The following is a 21,770-nucleotide window of genomic DNA, read 5'->3' on the forward strand; positions in this document are numbered from 1 at the left end:
CCTAATGCTATACAAGTTATCTATCCTGATCTTGATACAGATGATGATGTCAACCAGTTTTTGTTTGTGAGGAGGGCACCAACACAACTAGATGTGGGTAATCCAACGGAGGAGGAAGAAGAACCAGTTTTAGTGCACCCCAGTCAACACATGGATAAAAAATGAAAGAAGAGGATGTTGGATGAAGCACATCAACGTGGAGGAGTGCTAGGGAAAACAAATTCAGTTATGTAGTGGAAGCAAATGATGTAGCAAGTGATGCAGATGATGAGGATTATGACCCTCGAGTACTTGTGGATAGTGACAATGAGATAGGAGATGGTGATGATGATCTATATGCAGATAATGTAGATGGGGATGACACGGAATAGAAACAAGAGAAGAAATCAAATGAGAAGCATAGAAGAAAGGAAAAGAGAAACTATAGCCTAAAGCTCAAGACAAAGACAAATGAAAATACAACTCTGGTGAAGACTTGTGTAAGGGTGAAGATTTGTGGGTACCTGATTCAGATGATGAAGATCTCCAGTTAAAGTTCAAAATTTTCTGAGCAGATGATCTTCATAGGCCAAAGTTGCATGTTGGCTAGGTCTTTGGAGAGTGTAGAACTACCGAGGGCAATAATTAAAGAGAACTCCTGTCAGAACAGAGTTGATATCAAGATGCATGGCAATGACAGGAAGAGAGTCAAAGCAAAGTGTGATGAGGACTACGCTTGGTACTTGTGCGCATCATATGAAAATAGGACTACGACATTCATGGTAAAAAAGGTATGTTGATGAGCACACATGCAGCAAGAAGTGGAAGATTTGGGCTTTCATAGCTAAATTCCTAACACTAAAGTACTTAGAGAGCTTTAAGGCTGACCAAGACATGAACTTAATGTACTTCTCAAGGGTTGTTCAGAAAGGATGGCACATGACAACAAGAACGATGAAACTACAGGGGGCAAGAAGGATGGCAATGAAAATAGTATAAGGTGATGAAGAAGGGTAGTAAAAGCTTCTTCAGAATTATGAAAATGAGGTTAGGAGAAGCAACCCTGGCTCATCTTTCTATCTCTCACTTGATGGGAATGCAAGGTTCAAAAAGCTATGCATGTATCTGGATGCTTGCAAGAGAGGGTTGCTTCTGGGTTGCAGGCCAGTGATCTTTGTTGATGGTTGCAACATAAAAACTAGATACAAAGGTCAACTACTTGTAGTCACTGGGATAGATCTAAATAACTGCATATTTCCAATAGCCATTGTTGTGGTTGAAGTGGAGGGCACCCCTAACTGGAAGTGGTTTGTTGACACACTGGGATCTTGGCATCATAAACACTAAACCCTGGACTATCATGTCGGACAAACAAAAGGTAATGCCTCTTCATCTTCATATGCTTGTCGATGTTTTTGTTGTACTTGCTTACGTTTATGTTGCCTACCTACCGTGGTTGAAGAAATTACATGTTTATGTCTATAGTTAAAGCCATCTGAAAATATGCTTATGTTCTTGTTGCATGCAATGTACAGGGTCTCATTAATGAGGTTGACTGGTTGAAGAATCGTTCCCTAGGTCAGAACACAGATTCTCTGTCAGGCACATGTGGCCGAACTTTCAGCAGTCTTTCAAGGGAGATATTCTGAAGATTCAATTTTGGAGGATAACAAGGAGCAACACAGTTGAGTTATCTAAGAAGGGCATGCAGGAAAGCTGATTCCTACAAGTGGCTTCATGAGTTGGAACCCAACACTTGGGTTAAAGCTTTTCAAAGTGATTTTGCCAAAATGTGATATACTGCTTAACAACATATATGAAGTAAACTAGGCTAATCCTGGAAATAGCATCTGGGTTTTAACATTTCTGGCAAAAATCATCTGGTTTGCATCTACTTTGGACACAAGCAATTGATCAAACATAGAACAGAGAGTCATATAACTAATGTAGATTCATCAAACATAGCAAAGGTTCAACATAGCATTGCCACTTCACCATACACACCATTGCATCACATTAAACCAAAGTAAACTAGGACTGACACTAGTACATCACAATAACTACTAACTAACACCAGTGCATTATCCCAAAATGAATCTACACAACGAGCACTTCTTCAGCATCTCCACTTCTCAAGCAGCACCTAGCAGCACCAATGGCATCTTCACTTCTTAAACATGAGCATCACCACAACAACAACCATCATCTTCATGAGCATCACCAGCTCTCTCCCAAGCATCATCACTGCACAAGCTTGCTGCCTAGTCACCACATTTGCACAGTCATTCTTCAAAGCCTTCTTGGACCTGCTAGTGGATGCATTCATAAGGGTAGGCTCCTATGCATTCAAAAGTTCCTCCCCGCGTTCCTCCGCAACACCAATATCATCCACAACGGCATCCCCAACGAGATAGTGTTTGTCAACAAGGTACTCAACGTATTCCAATCCCCAAAGCCAGAAATCGCAAGTCACCTATCCCAAAATACATGCCAAGGTCAAAAACTTGAATCTTTGCATCCAAAAAACCAAAGAGAAATCATGGAAATGAAAAAAAAATCGAAGAGAACCACTAACCCCATGTTTCTGGCATTTGCAAAAGATCCACCTGTCGTGCTTGTCAGTCGTGAAGACATACATGCGCACCTTCTCCTTGCTGCTCGGGCAGTAGATGAGGGGCAACATCAATGCCCTACGACGGACAACGGAGACGGAGGAGCTTGCGACAGACATGAGCACCAGAGGGGAAGGAACTGACGGCGAGATGGCATCTCCCCGGTTCAGGCGGATTCCATAGCGGCGGCGACCAAGGTGGTGGCGGAGCAACGCGAGAGAGGAAGGATGCTAGGGATTGAAGAGGGGGCCGCCGCAAATTAGGGATTTGATGAATTGGGGATATTTTTTTTGACTTTTTACACAAAACACCTACATGCAAGATTGGCCTAATTAGAGAAGAGTATGTGGCGGTCAACAAGTGATCAAACCAGGCCTTTATGCACCGCGTACGTCGAATAATGACCTTATTTTCACGTCAAATCGTATATAGTGATTGTAATGAGCATATTCCTAAGTGCAGTGACCATCGGTGTATTTATCTCTTTTTCCTTTCCAGTGGCGTGCGTGTCTTCGCGTGGGTAGCCAGGACAGCCAATGTTGCCCTGTGTGGGTGGTGATGGTTTTAACCTGGTTTTCCATGTATTACCAGACAACTCTTTTTTCTTTAATGAACCGAGATCCTTCAGGGCCGACTTACAAAAACTTGATAGCTGGGCCGAGTCTGTTCTCTGTGACTATATCTCAAAGGTATAACATTGTAAGGACCATCACATACTGAGTTACTGAGTGAGATTATGTCTCTGCTCTTGGATACTTTGGGTTGATACTCACCACGCCAGGCCAAAAATGCTAGACATACAAAGACTTACACGCTTTTACACGCTCCTTCCATCTAACAACCAATCACAAACCTCTCCCCCCCTGATTTTTAAAGGGTGGGCCGCCCCGCTCACCTATTGACCAATCAAGATTAACCATCCTGTAAAAGCTTGTAAATCGTTTGTACGTGTAGCATTGCCGACACCAGGCACAACCAGGAGCAGAGCATTAAACAAGTCCTGCGTGGGGGTTCGTTAAGTAAAACTAGCACGGTGGTACGGTCAGAAGAGATGTTCTCTAGGTATCCTCAGCTAGCTTTGACTGCATGTCTATCCCTAGACCCCATACTAGCTAGGAAGCCAGCTAGCCTAAAAACACTGGCCACTCACTGATCTCCTTATAAAACCTCAACAAACCCCAAACCTGTACCTTCTCTTCCAACTCCTATTGACACACAAGCACATACACACGCAGGAAAAGATTGAACACCATGAGCTGCACAAGGATCAGCGGTGCAGTCATCGTTTTTGCCTTGCTCTTCGCCCCGTTATTGCTCATGCTCTGCCTTCCCCTTGCCTGCGCTCGCCATGGTGAGTTTCCTCTCCAATCTCCATATATGTTTGCTAGTTTTGAGATGCATCCATCCATGGATTGATCGATCCGCTTGCTAAATCGTTGCACTCCCTGCAGTGGTGGCGCTGGAGGCCAAAGATGGCCTGAACATCGGAGGAGGCCGGCATGTGGATGTGGTTGGTGATGACGCAGGAAAGGCTGTCCCCGTCTCGAACCACGGCGGCTCACGGCCAGCGAGGACGGTGGAGTTGCCCGCGGCGAGGAGGCACCGGGTGGACGCGGCGGACGAGTTGCACGACATGCTGAGGAGGGACTACGCGTGGAGGGCGAGGCGCCGCAAGCCCATCCACAACGACGAGCCACGCGACGATGAGCCCTGAGTCTGTCAGACCTTCCCCGCAGCGCAGCTAGGTACATAGTTACAAGAAGCTTAGCTAGCTAGATCAGTGTTTTACTACTGCTACCGCTACTAGATTTGCAGGCTTGGAGGATACCCAAATATAGCTTAGATGCCCAAATACTATGGAATGATGATGCCCTGGTTGTGGTTGGCTAGGTATATCATTAGTTGGTCAGCTAGCCTTAATCCAGCATCCAAGATGGACATCAGGTTTAGCCTTGTTTTTTACAAGAACTGCTGGATAGGAGTTCATGAGAAAAAAGGGGCAGTTTTGTGCCGGATGTGCAGGCTTGGGGGTACCATACATGTAATGTCCTATATATCCACCGGTAATCAGTTTGGCGGATATCAGTGCCATATGCGTGTCAAACTTAGTAATACTTTGTTGCGTCTTCACATACGGGTTATGGCAGACTGAACCTCGTTCTGGTGATTGTAATAGCTTTGGCTCTTGCTCTGTTTTCTCCTTCTAACACAATGGGCATTGCTCGCATCACACTACTACATGTCAAAGCCGGGGCTTAACTTGAGTGGACTGGCAGCTACCCCAGCTGTCCAGCCAACGGGTTGACACCCTGTCCTCAACATGGACTAGTAACATATGCATGTTACTACTAGTAAGTTACTCCCCACTATGACCAGCCTAAACAATCAGGAATGCGGCTGGTACATGAAAGAAAGCTGCTATACCTGTTCATTTCTCACGCACAATCTCTCCAAATTACAAGCCACTAGCGAACCCGACAAGCCATCAACCACCTGCTATTTGTAAATAAAATAAAAGAGCAGGGCATATGGGGGGAGAAGAGCAAGGAAGGGGGGAGAAACGATCAACATTTGAATGAATTTAACATTGGCTGGCTAACACTAGCTCAGGCGCGAGGCCGCCGGCCATGAGCTAGACTCATCAATCAAACAGGAAAAAAATGCTCTCAGAATTTACAGCAGAGGACCCTGAAACCCCAGCCCCGGTCTCGCCTGAAACGCCTACGGTCCGCCTTCGCCATCCTCACCGGACTGCTGTTCCACTCAGTCTGTAGCCTGTGGATGAACACATATGAGTTTATGTACTTGAGAAAAAAGAATGTAGTGGTCATACTATTCAGATGTCTTCACTTACACTGGGAATGCGAAGGACCGAGTACTTGTCGTGCTGCTATCCGAGCGAAGAGAAGTGTTGCCGATGTGCGCAGAGGGCGCTACCGCGTCCAGCGTGATGTTTGCTCCAGAGAAGCTCGACTCAAAGGGGTTGCGAATGCCACCCCGAGTCGTCAGCTTTGCACCATCAGGTTCATTCTGCTGAACCGCCGACTCCGTTTGCGAAACCGTAGAGCTCTCATCGCCGCCGCTGCTTTCCTCCCTTGTCTTTGTGCCATCCCCCACGTCTCTTGGGTTGAAGTCATGTTCATCTTCGACAGCACCGGTCTCGCTTTTTGGATGGCCCTCAGTCTTGACATCACTAGGCTCTGCGCTGACAGTACCTCTCTGATCATTGTTCTCTTCAGATGCTTGGACATCCAACCTACCTGAACTTTCTTCTATGGAATCTAGTCTATTGTGTTTGATTCTGGTTTCATCTGCTGCAACAGAATCAAATCTACCTGGTGCGCCGTTGACGATGTCACTAAAACTATCTGTTCTTTCGACAAGACCTCCTTGATCATGGCTCTCTTCAGATGCTTGGACCCCCAGCCTGCTTGAACGTCCTCCAACAGAATCTAACTTACTGCTGTCTCCAATTCTGGATTCAGCTGTTTCAACATAATCAAATCCTCCCAGTGCACCACCGTTGACAAGATCACTGAAACTATCTGTCTTTCCAACAGGGCAGATGGGTACAACAGAAACCTCGTCGACAATGGTAGGTAGAGCATACTTGGATTCCCATGTGTCCTCTAACGACCCATAGGCGATAAAGGGGTTATAGTGAGTAGCTGGATTCAATCCTCTGTTATCTAATTCTGCACCAACATCTTCTTCAGGAATTACAGCTGAGAGCCCATCAGAAGTTGATTCAACTGGTAAACCACTGAGGTAACTGGACTCTGGTGCAGTACTCGATCCAGTTTCATGGCAAACGATTGGTGTAACCTGTAATGAAAATAATCATACTGAGAGGCAGAATATGGAGATAAATGAAATAATAGCAAAAAATAAATATTAATAAAACATTCAATCTCATTTATTGATTCGGATAGAAACAACAGGTGGCAAGACTCGTTTCTTGGAACATATCATTGAAACAAAAAACATATCTATGATAATAAAGGATATGGTCAGTAACCAAATAATTGCGGTACATTTACGGCAATCATTTATCTCTCCGTCCCTAATTACTTGTCGTAGAAATGGATGTATCTAGACGTATTTTTAATCCTGTTCAATGCAATGAAATGCAACTCTTTTGCGTTTTCTCGAAAAAAATGCATCCATTTCTGTGACAAGTAATTCCGGACGGAGGGAGTATTTCATTAGAGCAGATTGGTAATACTGTAAATCCATCATACCTCATCAATTGCTTCTCCATCGCAAAGTGGCTTGTGAGTTTCATAGGTCTCAGAAATTACTGTGCCCACCTGCTGGCACTGTTTTGCAGCTTCATGACTTGATAACTGTCTAGGACTTGATTTCTCATCGTTTACATTGGTAAATTCATCTATAGTCTTGTTGCTTTCAACATCACGTGCTTCGCCACAAGAATATTGTTCCATCTTATTACCATCAATAGAACATGGAACATGTAGGGTAACAATTTGTAACTCTGATTCATGTTCAGTTTTCGAAGGATCAGCTCTTGTTTCTTCCATAGTATTACCATCAGTAGCATGCACGACATGAAGGGGAACTATCTGTGACTTATTTGCAGTTTTCACAGGATCAAGTCTTACGTCTTCCTTCAGATCACCATTTGCATCGGCCATTGAAGAATCAAAGATTGGGCATACCTTTTCACTTACTACCTTCTCTGCCGAAGCCTTCTGATCAGCAAGCACTCCCTCGTCAATGCAGACATCCTTGACAAAATGGCCGCCATAATCAGAAGAAACCACAGAACTTGGCAGGTTGATCTCAACAACATCCTTGTCATAAGAAACATCCTCAATCTGTATTTGTCTGGTTTTACCTCCCTTCTCATGCTCAGCTTTCACAAAACCATGCTCTGATGGATTGGTCTGTTCAACCATTTTATCTTCCAAAAGATTGTCCTTAGTTTCCCTTTCAGGTTCACCGTCTACTTTAGGGCCGCCACTGGGTACAAGCTCATGAAAAGAATTGGTATGGTAAGGCCTTTCATTATCTGCACGAGGACACCCAAATCATCAACCATTAAGAGTGTGCAGTGTGAACAAAAACGAACACAAGTCAACAATCTGTACCACAATTAACACTGATGGTTTCTGATTTGAACAGTCAAGCAATTACTAAGACCATAAAAGGTTCAAACGGACAAGAGACACTATCATGATGGAATGAACAAAAGAGAACCTACGCTAAGTCGTAAGTTCTGCCGTTGGTTCCCTATCATTTAGCTGTACTGTCACTTTAACCATCAGAAGACATTAAGTTTTCATTCACAATGTCTCTGTGACAGAGACAATGCAGTTTTCTAAGTTAAGCGAGGCTGCTGGTAGTGTTGAAAGAATAAGACAAAAAACACTAACGAAAATATTAATTTTGAAATGAGAATTCACACTTGACATCTTCCAACCAAGGAATAAATGACTGCCTTTTGGTCACAAACAAAAGACAAAAGGCTGATAGGAACTGATACATAATGAGGAATTTAGCCCTTGGTTCAGGTCCTCTTCAACTAGGATTTGGGTGTTTTTATTCTCCTTGGATGAAAAGGACCTAGTTCCTCCAAGGTTTACTCTACAAAAATGGATACAAGATGAAACCTTCTCTATGGACTACAGTATGAAAAATGATAAGAGATATTATTACATTCTAAGTCATCGAGTGACTACTGACCAGATGTTTTCGTTTACTTGTATTTATGGAGTAACAAAGTGAGATCTATGGTAATGATGCGCACAAGCTATCAGTCAGTATATGCAATTCAAATATTAATCAGTGTATCAATAATGTAACGTAATCAGTATATGCTATCAATCTATAGCTAAAACAATTAATCTCAGCTTTATCCGGTTAAGAAGAAAAAAAATGATTTCAAGCTCAAAAAAAGCCTGGTAAAAATGGGTGTGATCTTCACTTCCCTGCCAACATATGCAGTGTTCAACGAGAACCGCTGAACACACAAGACTGCAGTTCAAAGCATACTACTACAATGTAGTGACAAAAAAAAACATACTAGAATGTACTCCCTCCGTCCGAAAATACTTGTCATCAAAATGAATAAAAAGGGATGTATCTAGAACTAAAATAAGTCTAGATACACCGCCTTTTATTCATTTTGATGACAAGTATTTCCGGACGGAGGGAGTACAGCTTATTTCTTGCAGATAAGCGAGTGCCGTACGTACATCGTCGCGGATAACGAAATTAACCGTACAAGAAGATTGATGGAAGAGGAAGAGGGAGCCTCCCTCGCTTATTACCTATCTTCATGATCTGCAGGGTGTATCTCGTCAAGGCCTAGCCATGCGTGAGGAGATGCCTTCGGGAACAGAGCTGATTACTTCCTGCCATTAGAAAAACAAAAGTAAGATCCACAAGTCAATGCTCCATCCATCCAGGAAAAAAAGAGCCCATGCCTGCTGCCTTTGGAGCAGATCGGAGAAAACAAAAGAGCTCCTAACCACCGACGCTAATGCTAATGGCAGTATCCATTTATCCGCAGACAGACGCCGCGCTTTGTGGATTTCGTTGGTGTGGAAGAGTGTTGTCCTGATAAAAACCAGGCACTTTACTTTGCACCCTCCGCACAAGCTAGTACTGCTACGGCCAAAAGAGGAGGGACAGAAAAAAAGAAGATGGGTTCAGTTGAACCTCTGAAAACACCATGCTTAAAAAGGATCTGGAGATTTTCTTGACACGGCGGGGCAGAGACGGACGGGAAAGAGAAAAGAACAAAGTAGCATTGGAGCAGAGGAAGCAAAGGGAGGGAGGCCAGAAGCCTGGATCACAAGTCGAGAACAATCCCCCGACGTTTGCCTCCCTCTCACGAAACGAAGCCGAGACGCGGCCGGACGGCGGCGGAACAGAGACAAGAGCGACGGCATGAAAGCTCTGATGCGTCGTCGGGCGGTGTCGAAGGAGAGTGGATTAGTGGTAAATACGCAGGACAGCACTGGCCGGCCCCCACCGCAGTAACTACATGCAGCGGGCGAGAACGGAACCACATGTATGTATTGCAGGGCGATGAATAGTAGCGGACGAGAGGAAGGGGAGCCGGGGAAGATCGGTACCTTGGCCCCCCTTCTCCTCGATGATACGCCGGCCGGCGGCTCTGTCGGCCTACTCCCGATGGCGGCACTATGTCGTATCCCTCCTACCAATCCAGATCAAAATTCGTCAAGAGAAAAGACGGGTGGGGAAGATGCAGAGCCGCCGGCCATGGACGAGACGCTCACATGCAGAACCGGCCATGGACGACGGAGCAGAGCACTACCATGCCATGGGGTGTGAAGAACAAGAGAAGAAGAGAACAAGAGACAGACGAGAGCCAAGTGAGGGAGTGGAGAAGGAAGGATCGAAGGAACTGAGGAGAGGACTGACCTTTTCCTCCTCCCTGTGTTGCTGGCCGAAGCACCGCAATTCTCTTGGCGAGTCCTCCCTGCCCGCCTGGACCAGAAAACCCGGGAGAATCGGCGCGGGCAGCGGGGGCCGGCGAGAATGGGATCGCGGCGAGCCCGAGGACCCAAAGAATTCCGAGATGCAATATAAAAAAGGGGGGCGGAGCGGGTGGAGGCGACTTAAATACACGGTGCGTGAGCGGAGAGGAGAGGAGACGAGAGCAGTGCAATAAATCTCGATTAGGTGGTGTCGTCGTGTATTTACGCTGCCGTCCCTGCCCTCTGGCTCTGCGAACGAGGATCGCTTCGCTTCGAGAAGAAGGCCCTGCGGATTTTTTCTAACGTGCTGTTCGTTATTTGGCCCACCGACTTCTGCATATTCTTTTCTTTTCATTCACCGTTTCTTGTTGCTACTACATTCTCCATTTCAAATCTGTTTTGCTTCGTTGATTTTTCTAGGGACAACGCAGTAAGGTTGTAGCAAGAATAGTTGAAAGCCTAAGGGTTGCATTCGAGATTTGTGGAGAATGGGTGCTGTTGTTAAGTTTATTTGTTCGGAAAAGGCTGTAAGTTATTTTACTTTGTGGTGTAGCCCCCAATATATTATTAGAAAGTTTTGATAGTGGAGACCGAGAAGAAGAAAAATACAGGATTCAATACATACCAATTATTCCGAAGGAAATTGCTTTCTAAAAATAGGATTCCCTTGGATTTCTTCGGTGATATCTAAATCGCATTTTAGAACGGGAATATAAATGATCCTCACTTAATTTTATGTTCATGTAGTACATATGCAAAACCTTACTCCTATTAAAGAGGGTACATCGAATACTCTCGAGTATACGATATTGTACTCTTCGCCAATGCTCCATGTTAATTTTAGTTAATGTGCTAGATTTATTCAAAATTAGGTGATATGTAAAGATAGGATTGCTTTGGACTTTTGTACTGATGGTTATTTAAATCTCGCCTTAAAATGGTAGTGTAAACTAACAGGGCATAATCAATGTTTATATATATGGAGAATATTAGAGTGAGTAATGCATATATGGCATATCATTAATAGTTATCAAAATCTCACTAGAAAATGGTGGTATAAATTAGTAGGGCTTAATTAACATTCACATATATGGAAAACCTTAAATGCAAAATGCACATATAGTATGATATTAATGTTGTGTCATGTATGCATTACACTCTTCAAGATTTCCATATATATGAACACTAATTAAGTTATGCTAACTTCTACTATGATTTTAAAATGTGATTTAAATAATCATTAAAAGGTCCAAAGAAATCATATCTTTTGATACCATTTATACTTATGAATAAGTAGTAGATGATGAAATCAATCATGTTTTCCATTGCATTGTCCAACAAATGGTTAACAACAAATTCATTCTTTTTCCAACATCAACTATTCAATTTTCCTATAATACCTTAGGATTATACGAAAAACCCTAATGAACTTAGGCCCAATTTTGGATAAAAAATAAAAATAATTCAACATCTGTATATTTTGAGTACAACCTTATAAATTATAATGAATGTTCATTCTTCATACATTCTACCTAGTAAATAATCTCTACAACAGAAGAAAAAAAACTAAGTGTAAGGGTCGAAAAAATTGCATGTGTATGCAACCGAATTTCTATGTAGCCCGTCAAAAACAGTAAGAAATATGTAAACTTTCGAGTTTTCCATGCAAAAAATAAACTCTACATAAGCAACGAAACCACATTCACTCAAACAAAACCTCTACACAATTCAAAGCTCAAAAGTGCTAACCTTTTACTCGCGAGAGCCCCATTTACACCAGATCTGGCAAACCCAAACGCACAAATCTCACCGCTCTGTGCTCACCAGGGCCCCACCGACAACTGAACTAGCAAACCGAACCTATTTTCCATAGCCTTGGTGTCATCTCGAGCTTGATGGCACATCAATCAAAAGTAGGTTTATGATGTGCGCCGCCATGATCCAAGAGACAGGATGTCACATGATCTGGATGGATGAAATCCATGGGAAAGAGCAAGGGGAGATGAAATTGATGGAGGGAAGGACAAAAATCCATAAGCTTGAGGTGAAATCAGTGAATAAGAAGATGAAGACAAGAGATCCATGCCTTGAAAAGGGGAGGAGACTTTGGATAGAAAGGAGATGTGGAGCAATAGAGTAGAGAAGAGAAGAAGATGGAATGCGCGACTCGCAGAGGCCAGGGAAGGTCTTGTGAGGCAAGCACATCAACGATACATGTCGATCGACCAGACCGATGGAACCTTTGGGCGACATAAATCACCCCACCCCGCGCGCGCCTCATGCATATGCTTAATTTCAACACGTGCTTATTTAGCTATGCACTACTAATGCTAATGTCCCAAAAAAATATTTTGTATTTTTTCGTATATTATATTATTAATTTACATTGTTATGATTTGATGCCATGTCTTTTGGATTGCTTTGACAAGTGACTTATATTTCTCGACGGTGGTGGCTCTAGTAATCTTTTTTTGTCTAGGTGTCCTACGTGTGTTGATTTGCTATTTAGCTTGCAGTTCTTATGTTCCTGAAAGTGCATCTAGAGTCCCCTTGTGGGTTTTGATGATCAATGACTAATAACAAAGGGATTATATATTACAAAGTGTATATAGGTGTGTTGATTTAACTGGTGGATGTCGACCCCTACAATTGATGTTGAAGGATGTCTTGAAAATGTATAAAACCCAGGATAATTTCTAGTAGTTTAGTGAATCATAGAAACTTGTGGATAAACTTGGGTGATGGAGTCCTAGATTAGGGGGTGCTTGGCATGTTGGTTGCCCATCCTTTGGGTTGGGTCGACGACCCCCCCCCCCCCCCGTAGGATCGAAAGTAGGTCTAAAGGGGGGGGTGATTAGACTACTTGACAAATAAAAATCTAGCCTTTTCCCAATTTTAGTTGTGGGCAGATTTTAGCAACTAACACAAGTCAAGCAATCAACCTACACATGCAATTCTAAGAGTGTAGCAGCGGAAACTAAAGCATTGCATATGAAGGTAAAGGGAAGGGTTTGGAGAAGGAAAACGCAATGATGACACGGAGATTTTTCGCGTGGTTCCGATAGGTGGTGCTATCGTACGTCCATGTTGATGGAGACTTCAACCCACTTGACCATGGCCTTAGGAGATTCTTCAAATGAGTCAATCTCCTCTTGAAGCTTGTCCTTGCCTTTTAGATTGTGGTCTTGTGGTGGAAGATCATCTTGAGCTTGTGTTCCCTCAAAAGAGGTGGGATCATACTTCTCTTGTTGAGGAACAAACTTCGTCTTCAACTCCATTGGCATTGACCTTTCGTTCAAAACCCACACCTTAATTCTTCCTGTGCCTTCCTTCCTTGAGTACAATTTCCTCAAATTGCTTACTTCCGGCAAGGCTCTTATAAACATCTTTATCTATAACTCCCTTCAATAAGCTATTTTCTTGGTCAAGTGTAACTTGGCTAAGAGAATCATTAGTGGAATCAAGAGAACTACTAGAAGCAACAAAATTGGATTTAACCTGATTATTGTTACTACTAGAGAAAGAGTAGATTTTACTTGTGGCATATAAGTAGACAAGAGTAAGCGCTTGGCAATGTAAGAAGAACTGTTCTTTCGAAGATCATTATTGATAGCTTTTAGGGACCCATGCACTTGCTCTAAATTTAGCTTCTCGAAGCGTAGCTTCTCATGAGTCCTTAGGAGCTCTCTATGATCCTCTAGAGTTGTTTCATGAGCTAACTTAAGAGTATTTAGTTCTTTAGTTAGATGCTCAATCTCCTTCTTATCATCTTCATTCGTTTCATCTTGATTAGCATGATTATTAACAAGTTCATCATAGTTTTCATCACTAGTGTTGTCAACAAGTAAATCATCATCACCTAGCAAATCATCTTCATCACTATTGAAATCAACATACTCGGGGTGTGATACCTTAGGGCCTTTAGCCATGAAGCATCTTCCAATTCCTTCATTTGGTGAGTCAAATATGTCGTAGGAGTTTGATGACACAAGTGCAAGACCGGCAACACCTTCATCTTGAGTACCTTCGAAGTCGGAGTGATAGCTTCTCTCGAAGTAGTTGTCGGAGTCGGAATCAGATACCCATTCACCAACATGAGCTTGTGTTGGAAATATGCCCTAGAGGCAATAATAAAGTGGTTATTATTATATTTCCTTGTTCATGATAAGCGTTTATTATCCATGCTATAATTGTATTGACCGAAAACTCAAATACATGTGTGGATACATGGACAACAACATGTCCCTAGTAAGCCTCTACCGGACTAGCTCGTTGATCAAAGATGGCCATGGTTTCCTAGCCATGGACATGAGTTGTCATTTGATAATAGGATCACATCATTAGGAGAATGATGTGATGGACAAGACCCAAACTATGAACGTAGCATATGATTGTATCAAGTTTATTGCTATCGTTTTTCTGCATGTCAAGTATATGTTCCTATGACCATGAGATCATGCAATCACTGACACTGGAGGAGTGCCTTGTGTGTACCAAACATCGCAATGTAACTGGTAACTATAAAGGTGCTCTACAGGTATCTCTGAGGGTGTCTGTTGAGTTGGCATGGATCAAGACTGGGATTTGTCACTCCATATGATTGAGAGGTATCTCAGGGCCCACTCGGTAATGCAACATCACAACAAACTTGCAAGCAATGTGACCAATGAGTTAGTCAGGGGATCTTGTATTATAGAATGAGTAAAGAGACTTGCCGGTGACGAGATTGAACTAGGTATGGAGATACTGATGATCGAATCTCGTGCAAGTAACATACCGATAGACAAAGGGAACTGTATACGGGATTAGCTGAATCCTTGACATCAAGGTTCGACTGATAAGATCTTCATAGAATATGTAGGAACCAATATGGGAATCCAGGTCCCGCTATTGGTTATTGACCATAGAGGTGTCTCGGTCATGTCTGCATAGTTCTCGAACCCGCAGGGTCTACACACTTAACGTTTGGTGACTGTATAAGTATAGTTGAGTCATTATGGTGGTTACCGAAGGTTGTTCAGAGTCCCGGATGAGATCCCGAACGTGAAGAGGAACTCCAGAATGGTCTGGAGGTGAAGATCGATATATTAGACGAAGGGTATTGGCATCCAGAATTGTTCCGGGTGTACCGGGTGATGACCAGCGTCACCGAAAGGGGTTTCGGGGGGGGGGGGCAACAAGTGTTGGGGGGGCCATGGGCCAAGGGGAGGGGGCAAACTAGCCATCTAAGGGGCTGAGCGCCCCCCTCACCCCATCTCACATAACCAGGAGGGTCGGGGCGCCCCCCTAGGGCTTCCCATCTCCCGGCTTGGGGGGCAAGTCACCCTAGGGGAGATCACATCTGCCCTGGCCGCCGCCCCCCTAGGGGAAACCCTAGGGGCGCCACCCCCTCCTCCCTTCCCCTATATATAGAGAGGTAGAGAGAGGGAAGCCGCACCCCCAAGAGTACATCTCCATGCGCTGCCTCTCCTCTTCCTCTCTGTAGTGCTTAGTGAAGCTCTGCTAAGATTCCGACACCACGCCGTCGTGCTGCCAGAGGACTTGAGCTACTACTTCACCATCGCTCACTGGATCGAGGAGCTGAAGGCGTCATCAAGCCATATGTGTGTTGAACGCGGAGGTGCCGTCCGTTCGGCACTTGGATCGGGAGTTCGCGGGACAGATCGTGATTGGATCGCGAAGACGTTTGACTACATCAACTGCATTTCTTAACGCTTCCGCTTAGAGATCTACAAGGGTATGTAGATGCAATCTCTCCTCTCATAGATGTTCATCTCCTAGATTGGATCTCAGTGAGCGTAGGAATTTTTTTATTTCCCATGCAATGTTCCCCAACAGCTTGATGTCTTCATCTTGTGTAGCTCTTCAATGACTTGTCCTTACTTTCCGAATCCTTGCTTCTACGAGAGGGTCTTCGTTCACAGAGATCATCTCTACTCCTTCTCTTTCTTGGTGGTGATTCATCTCTTCTACTTCTCCTTTTTGGTGAGTCTTCTCTTTTCTTGTAGGGAGCCGTACACTCATTGGGAGTAGTGTCCGGGTCTTCCACAATTGTAGCAACTATGATCACGACTAGAAGATCTTTTGTCACTGTAGGATCTTGACTTAGAGCTTCTCCCTTTGCTTATATTCTTGTAGAACTTGTTGAAGGTCTTCACCATTAGGTTCAATTATTCATTGGAGACTTGATTTTCATTTGATGTTGTAGGAGCATCACTTCAAGCTTTGTAAACACCACTTCACATGTTATGGAGCTCTTCCTTATCCTTGAGTGAAATCTCATGAGCAACAATTCTACCAAGGTGCACACAATATCATATTTTGGCTTGAGATCTTTGTAGTTGGGCGTCATTTGGATCAAGGTGCACACAATATCATATTTTCCATCCAAGGCTCTTAGGATCTTCTCGATGATAAATTTTTCGGTCATTGATACGTCTCCAACGTATCTATAATTTTTTATTGTTCCATGCTATTATATTACCCCTTTTGGATGTTTACGGGCTTTATTTTACACATTTATATCATTTTTGGGACTAACCTACTAACCGGAGGCCCAACCCGTATTGCTGTTTTTTTGCCTATTTCAGTATTTCGAAGAAAAGGAATATCAAACGGAGTCCAAACGGAATGAAACCTTCGGGAGCGTGATTTTTGGAACGAACCTGATCCAGAGGGCTTGGAGTGCAAGTCAAGAAGCAGCCGTGGCGACCACGAGATAGGAGGGCGCCCCCACCCCCCTGTAGGGCACGTCCCCTGTCTCGTGGGCCCCTCGGGCGGCCACCGACGTACTTCTTCCTCCTATATATACCTACGTACCCCGAAAACATCCGAGAGGCAGATGAAACACAATTTCCACCACCGTAACATTATGTATCCGCGAGATTCCATCCTGGAGCCTTCGCCGGCACTCTGCCGGAGGGGGAATCGACCACGGAGGGCTTCTACATCAACATCCTTGCCCCTCCGATGAGTTGTGAGTAGTTTACCACAGACCTACGGGTCCATAGTTATTAGCTAGATGGCTTCTTCTCTCTTTTTGGATCTCAATACAATGTTCTCCCCCTCTCTTGTGGAGATCTATTTGATGTAATCTCTTTTTTCGGTGTGTTTGTCGAGATCCGATGAATTGTGGGTTTATGATCAAGTTTATCTATGAGTAATATTTGAATCTTCTCTGAGTTCTTTTATGTATGATTGAGTTATCTTTGCAAGTCTCTTCGAATTATCAGTTTGGTTTGGCCTACTAGATTGATCTTTCTTGCCATGGGAGAAGTGCTTAGCTTTGGGTTCAATCTTGCAGTGTCCTTACCCAGTGACAGAAAGGGTTGCAAGTCACGTATTGTATTGTTGCCATCGAGGATAACAAGATGGGGTTTATATCATATTGCTTGAGTTTATCGCTCTACATCATGTCATCTTGCTTAATGCGTTACTCTATTCTTATGAACTTAATACTCTAGATGCAGGCAGGAGTCGGTCGATGTGTGGAGTAATAGTAGTAGATGCAGGCAGGAGTCGGTCTACTTGTTATGGACGTGATGCCTATATACATGATCATGCCTAGATAATCTCATAATTATTCGCTTTTCTATCAATTGCTCGACAGTAATTTGTTCACCCACCGTAATACTTATGCTATCTTGAGAGAAGCCTCTAGTGAAACCTATGGCCCCGGGTCTATCTCCTATCATATTTGCTTCCAATCTACTTTTATTTGCATCTTTACTTTTTGCATCTATATTATAAAATACCAAAAATATATTTATCTTATCTTACTATCTTTATTAGATCTCACTTTTGCAAGTGGCCGTGAAGGTATTGACAACCCCTTTATCGTGTTGGTTGCGAGTTCTCAGTTTCTTTGTGTAGGTGTGTGGGACTTTTGAGGAGCCTCCTACTGGATTGATACCTTGGTTCTCAAAAACTAAGGGAAATACTTACGCTACTATTGTTGCATCACCCTCTCCTCTTCGAGGAAAACCAACGCAAGCTCAAGACGTAGCAAGAAGGATTTCTGGCGCCGTTGTCGGGGAGGTCTTCGCTCAAGTCAAGACATACCAAGTACCCATCACAAACTCATCCCCCTCGCATGTACATTATTTTCCATTTGCCTCTCGTTTTCCTCTCCCCCACTTCACCCTTTCCGTTTTATTCGCCCTCTCTTTCCCAATCTCCTCTCTCTTTCGCTTGCCTTTTTGTTTGCTTGTGTCTCCATGTGCCTTCTATGTGCTTGCATCTTTGCTTGCTAAAAATCTATTGATATGGATCCACTTAAAGTATTCTACTTGGATCATCTTCGATCCTTATGCGCTCGTGCTGAAACCCCAACTAGCCTAGTTGATGGGAAATCTTTAGATGAGCACGCTCATTTTGTGCGTCACCGTATGTCTAAAAAGGGAGACTCTTATGGGATCAAATAAACAGATTGATGTGTTATGCTTGGAATCTTTGTGAAATTTGTGATTTGACTTGTTGTTCTAAGAACCCTCAAAAACACCTTCCCTACCTATGTGAGTTTAATGAAAATGAAATATTATCTTCTTATGCAAAGGGTGTTTATAGTTACTATGATATAGAAGAAATTGAAGAATTTGTTGCTTTTAAGGGTGCTTATGAAGTTGCTTATTTGTTTGAAAAGTATGATATTACTCTCTACGAATCTGAAAATTTTGACATACTTAACTATTGCTATGAAAACTATGCTCATAATGCCTATGTCAAAGAATTTATTTAGAGAATGAATGTTACTTCGGAACAAAATAATGATATGCATGAATCTATAGATAATGATTCCGATGATTTGATTGAAATAACCCTTGATGAACATGATGCTTGCTATTCTTGTGGCCATGATGATGATATTTATGAAGATGAATTTGCTATAGTTCCTTATGTTAAAGATGAGATCGTTGCTATTGCACCCATACTTGGTAGTTCCTTCAATGAAAAGCATGATTGCAATTATGTTACTGTAAATTCTCTTGATGTCAATTGTGATAATAATATGGAAAACCCTAAGTTTGGGGATGCTAGTTTTGCTATGTCTACTACTTGTTGCAATGATCATGATTGGGGTGATTCTTCTTTTGATCTTGAAAATTTATTTAACCCCCATGATGAATATGAGATTGATAATAGTGTTTGCAATAATATTGAAAGTGGGTTTGGAACAGTGTCAACTTTAGATCCCACATATTTGGAGTATGTTCAATCTTATGATATTTTTGATAAAAGTGGGTTTGGAAAGGTCATGACTTTAGTTAATGTTAATCCCACTATCTTGGAAGAGTGTCAACTTTGCATGCATGTGGATCGTGTTGGGGATATGTTTTGTGATAGCTATTATTGTTGAATTTGCTTATGATCCTACATGTAATTATTATGAGAGAGGAAAATATGGGTGTAGAAAATTTTATCTTACTAAATTACCTCTCGTCATGTTGAGATTGCTATCTTCTCTTTCTTCTTCCTTGCTTATGCTAGTTTTTGCTTGCCTTGCAAATTTGTTTGATTATAATATGCCTATGCATAGGAAGTATGTTAGACTTAGATGTGTTTGTCACATGTTTTATCATGCCCTCTTTATGCTTCAATTCTTGTCTTTCATGTGAGCATCATTAAAATTATCAATGCCTAGCTAGGGGCGTTAAACAATAGCGCTAGTTGGGAGGTAACCCAATTTTATTTGTGTTTTTTTGTTTTTGTTCCTGTTTAGTAATAAATTTTGCATCTACTTTCTGTTTAGATGTGTTTTTATCTTTTAGTTAGTGTTTGTGCCAAGTAGAACCTATAGGATAAACTATGATGATAATTTATTTGATTCTGCTGAAAAACAGAAACTTTGCGCTCACGAGAAAAAATTCGATAAATCACAGAAACGTGATTTTGCTTTTATTATTTTTGCTTCTGATCAATAAACAAATTGTCCAGTACGTCCTGTTTTTGTAGGATTTTTAGAGTTCCAGAAGTTTGCGTTAGTTACAGATTGCTACAGACTGTTCTGTTTTTGACAGATTCTGTTTTTCGTGTGTTGTTTGCTTATTTTGATGCATCTATGGCTAGTAAAATAGTTTATAAACCATAGAGAAGTTGGAATACAGTAGGTTTAACACCAAAATAAATAAATAATGAGTTCATTACAGTACCTTATGTGGTAGTTTTGTTTTCTTTCACTAACGGAGCTTATAAGATTTCCTGTTGAGTTTTGTGTTGTGAAGTTTTCAAGTTTTGGGTAAAGCTTTTATGGACTATGGAATAAAGGGTGGCAAGAGCCTAAGCTTGGGGATGCCCAAGGCACCCCAAGATATTCAAGGATATCCAAAAGCCTAAGCTTGGGGATGCCCCGGGAAGGCATCCCCTCTTTCGTCTTCGTTCATTGGTAACTTTACTTGGAGCTATATTTTTATTCGCCACATGATATGTGTTTTGCTTGGAGCGTCGTGTATTATATTAGTCTTTGCTTTTTAGTTTACCACAATAATCCTTGCTGTACACACCTTTTTGGAGAAGCCTATTTGATTAGAATTTGCTAGAATACTCTATGTGCTTCACTTATATCTTTTGAGCTTGATAGTTTTTGCTCTAGTACTTCACTGATATCTTTTAGAGCACGGCGGTGGTTTGATTTTATAAAAATTGCTGGTCTCTCATGCTTCACTTTTTGAGAGTCTTTTAGAACAGCATGGTATTTGCTTTGGTTACAAATTTGGTCCTAGAATGATGAGCATCCAAGTTGGGTATAATAAAAACTATCATAGAAATTGAATTGGATGCTATGATCAATTTGTTGCTTGATAATTGTTTTGAGGTATAAAGGTAGTAATGTTAGGGTCATGCTAGTGGATAATTATGAAATTGAGAAATACTTTTGTTGAAGTTGGCAAGTCCCGTAGCATGCACGTATGGTAAAAGTTGTGTGACAAATTTATTGCATGAGGTGCTCTTTTGATTGTCTTCCTTATGAGTGGCAGTCAGGGATGAGAGATGGTCTTTTTCTACCAATTTATCCCTCTTGGGGCATGCGTAGTAGTACTTTGCTTCGAGGGCTAAGTAGACTTTTGCAATAAGTATATGAGTTCTTTATGACTAATGTGAGTCCAACGCACACTCATCCTTCCACTTTGCTAGCTTTTCTTATTACCGCGCAACTCTCGCCGGTATTGAACCCATTATCTACCTTCCTCAAAACAGCCACCATACCTACCTATTATGGCATTTCCATAGCCATTCCGAGATATATTGCCATGCAACTTTCCACCGTTCCATTTATTATAACATGTTTCATCATTGTCATATTGCTCTTTGCATGATCATGTAGTTGACATCGTATTTGTGGCAAGGCCACCTTCATAATTTTCATACATGTCACTCTTGATTCATTGCATATCCCGCTACACCGCCAGAGGCATTCACATAGAGTCATATCTTGTTCTAGCTTTGAGTTGTAATTCTTGAGTTGTAAATCCATAAAAGTGTGATGATCTTCATTATTAGAGCATTGTCCTAGTGAGGAAAGGATGATGAAGACTATGATTCCCCCACAAGTCGGGATGAGACTTCGAACTTTACAAAAATAAAAAAAATAAAAAAGAGAAAGGCCAAAAAGAAAAAAAAGGAGAGGCCAAAGAAAAAAAAAGAGAAAAAGAAAGAAAAAAAGAAAGAAAAAAATAATGAGAGAAAAAGAGAGAAGGGACAATGCTACTATCTC

General features: G+C 42.2%; 2 protein-coding genes across 5 annotated transcripts; one reads left to right on the top strand and one right to left on the bottom strand.

The window, feature by feature from the left end:
• Positions 1–3,626: 3,626 nt before the first annotated feature.
• Positions 3,627–4,766, top strand: LOC123045711 (uncharacterized). The gene is made up of 2 exons (XM_044468869.1): positions 3,627–3,942; positions 4,043–4,766. Exons 1-2 carry the CDS (start codon positions 3,843–3,845, stop codon positions 4,303–4,305), a joined length of 363 nt encoding a protein of 120 aa, XP_044324804.1. The 5' UTR covers positions 3,627–3,842; the 3' UTR covers positions 4,306–4,766.
• A 230-nt stretch (positions 4,767–4,996) lies between these two features.
• On the bottom strand, positions 4,997–10,256 carry LOC123045710 (uncharacterized). 4 transcript variants are annotated; one of them, XM_044468866.1, is made up of 6 exons: positions 10,005–10,248; positions 9,695–9,777; positions 8,885–8,968; positions 6,833–7,623; positions 5,446–6,416; positions 4,997–5,366 (listed from the first exon to the last, which is right to left on the bottom strand). In XM_044468866.1, exons 3-6 carry the CDS (start codon positions 8,892–8,894, stop codon positions 5,258–5,260), a joined length of 1,881 nt encoding a protein of 626 aa, XP_044324801.1. In that variant the 5' UTR covers positions 8,895–8,968; positions 9,695–9,777; positions 10,005–10,248; the 3' UTR covers positions 4,997–5,257. The 4 variants fall into 4 exon arrangements, with proteins under 4 accessions (XP_044324801.1, XP_044324802.1, XP_044324799.1 ...); XM_044468867.1 differs by having other exon boundaries at positions 9,860–10,230; XM_044468864.1 differs by lacking the exon at positions 9,695–9,777 and having other exon boundaries at positions 10,005–10,256.
• Between the last annotated feature and the right edge of the window lie 11,514 nt (positions 10,257–21,770).

This window comes from Triticum aestivum, chromosome 2B, assembly GCF_018294505.1.
Source record: "Triticum aestivum cultivar Chinese Spring chromosome 2B, IWGSC CS RefSeq v2.1, whole genome shotgun sequence".
Taxonomy (NCBI): domain Eukaryota; kingdom Viridiplantae; phylum Streptophyta; class Magnoliopsida; order Poales; family Poaceae; genus Triticum; species Triticum aestivum.